The sequence below is a fragment of the Bidens hawaiensis genome, unplaced genomic scaffold (assembly GCF_021521415.1).
Source record: "Bidens hawaiensis isolate Kalapana, Puna unplaced genomic scaffold, B.hawaiensis_p1.1 tig00012594_1, whole genome shotgun sequence".
Taxonomy (NCBI): Eukaryota; Viridiplantae; Streptophyta; class Magnoliopsida; order Asterales; family Asteraceae; genus Bidens; species Bidens hawaiensis.
Window position 1 is genome coordinate 112,592 of NW_027492034.1, and position 2,445 is coordinate 115,036.

At 34.2% G+C, this 2,445-nt stretch overlaps 1 protein-coding gene across 1 annotated transcript; it reads right to left on the bottom strand.

Annotated features, from left to right (window-relative positions):
- Positions 1–454: 454 nt before the first annotated feature.
- Positions 455–2,145, bottom strand: LOC143541433 (uncharacterized). Its single transcript, XM_077034264.1, has 3 exons — positions 1,858–2,145; positions 1,505–1,602; positions 455–858 (listed from the first exon to the last, which is right to left on the bottom strand). Exons 1-3 carry the CDS (start codon positions 1,872–1,874, stop codon positions 455–457), a joined length of 519 nt encoding a protein of 172 aa, XP_076890379.1. The 5' UTR covers positions 1,875–2,145.
- Between the last annotated feature and the right edge of the window lie 300 nt (positions 2,146–2,445).

A 2,445-nucleotide genomic window follows, 5' to 3' on the forward strand; every position in this document is an offset into this window, starting at 1 on the left:
TTCCATCTCCGTTTTCTCCCAACCCTCCGCCTTAATGTCTTCCGGTCTAAGTTCTGAACGTCTTTTATTGACGTCGCTAATACCTGGTTGTGTAGCAGTGTTGGTCGGTTTTGTATCATTGCTACTACTTGGCAAGCTGCTTTCTGGTTTGAATCCTGTGTTTGCTGGAGAATTGGCCCTTTGAGGCATCTTTTCTTGTAATTTTGTAGTCATCCAACCCCAAATTCAAAACTAATTAATGATACATGGTAAAATAAAACATCCAAACCCATGTAGGTTAATTAATATTATTATCTATTATAGTTATTATTATTATTTGATTTATTATTTATATCTAAGGTTGACTTTTAAACATTATTCTATCTCTGGTTTGAACATCCGACCCGACAAGACTTTTTTGACTTCCGAAAAGCTTTTAATTATACGCGTGACAGAATCTTTTTTGTTGGAAATCTTACCGGCTAATGATTAAAAGTTTGCGGTTCGACGAGATTGAGAATATTCTTGTACCTGAGAATTTCCTGGAGAGAAAACTAGGAGTTGATATGGGAACTATATCATCTTCCTTATTCTTCATCTTATTGCTTGCAGCAGAAGATGAAGGCATTCTTTCTCTTATCCTTCTACTTGCAGTTGCAGAAACCGCGCCATCTTCTTGTTTTGTCTTTGGTTTACTCAAACCGCCATCACGTCTTCGTCTTGTTCTTCTGCGTTCTTCAACCGAACCAATGGCAAATGTGGCTGCTGCAACTGCAGTCCGGAACTCGTCACTCTCCATGTAATCAGAATCATAATCATAATCATATGTCAGTTCACGAGAAGACTGCCCCCTGTGCCAGTTTTGACCCCGTCTGTTGTCTGCAAAATGCCAAAAGCAATAAACAAACTGATCCAAAAGCGAAAATCCAAACTGGAAGAACTGACACAAAAACCGATGGTTTGGTTTTAAGTTTTATAAATATGTGCAGGTAATAAAACTGAAAAAACCAAACTGAACCGAATTTATAGATATGTAACTCAATTTTTTTTGGGCCAAAGTTTTCAGATGCACATGGCAAAACCAAAAAAATCGAAACCGTACCAAATCATACCGGAAACCGAAACCGAACAGTTCAAAAAAATATTTAAAAACGACGGTTTGGTTTTATGTTTTGGTAACAACCAAACTTACGGTTCAGTTTTGATTTTGCAGGTAATATAAACCGAAAAAACCAAACCGATCAAACAGAATTTATAGATTTTCGTTTTTTATTTTTTATTTTATAACAATTTAACAAATATGCAACTCAGTTTTTTTTTCTACCAAAAGTTTTTCAAGCGCAAATGTCATAAACAAAACTGAACCCAAACCATAAACCGAAAAATGTTCCATCTGTACGGTTTTAGCCCAAAACCGAGCCAAACCGAACCGTGCACACCCCTAATCGAAACCAGAAACCATGTAATAAAAGGTGAACTTTTCATGTTTTTTAACTGTTTTCTTGTGGTGAAATTATTAAATTACCTGCTTTAAATGATCGAGTCTTTTGAGTTGGTGATTTTTGGTCTCTAACATGTGAAGTTTCTCCTTCATATATCTCTTCCACTCCACCAAATTTCACCCTAACACAAAAAAACATATCTTTCATATAGAAAATGACTACAAAAATTATTAATAAATGATGTATCCTTTTTTCTTTCTTGTCGTGCTTCGTTTGGTCTGTCTTTGTATTTCTTTAGCATAGATTTTATGAGTCGATTTGTATTAATGTATCGTCCTATCTAGTTGTTTACTAAATAGTTTATTATAATATAGTTTCTGTTAAAAAAAATTTAAATGATAAATATAAATATAACAGATAATAGACTTGATCTCACCTCATTTGCTTAATCATATTCTCCTTGATTTATCAAGATGAACTTGACTTGATTGGATTTGTTCTTGATGAATGCAAGTTACATGAACTTGAGTTTATTTGAAGGATTCAAGAACATGAGGATGGGAATGAAGCAAACTTTGGGTTTGGATATTGAAAATGTGTTGGAGAAGAATACTTTTCTTGATGCTATAGTTGTTTATTTGATGAAGGTATCCAGGGTATGTTTATGTTTTAGCAAATGATATGATGACTTATGTTACATATTTGTTAGATTGTTATTGGTTTATATAAACTAGGTTGTTACCCGGCGCGTTGCGCCTAGGTGCGTTGGCAGTTCTGTGTTGGTTACACCTGGGCGTCGTTAGTTGACGCAAATTCGGTTGGTATCGGCAACGTTCTTTACGGTATCAAAACTAAACCAAAAAAATAATTCGTCAATTAACGTATTTAAAACAAATTAAAAACCGAGACACCAAACCACCTTACATTTTCATTCTTGATTAACTATGAAATATATAAATACAAAAATCTATTTCTATTTAAAAAAAACAACAAAAAAAATCCCTCAAAAAGGCTCGAACTCGGA

Excerpts from the sequence above, each read along its gene's own strand:
- LOC143541433 (XM_077034264.1), bottom strand. Across the intron at positions 859-1,504 it reads GACTCGATCATTTAAAGCAG|ACAACAGACGGGGTCAAAAC; the intron begins GTAATTTAATAA and ends GGCATTTTGCAG.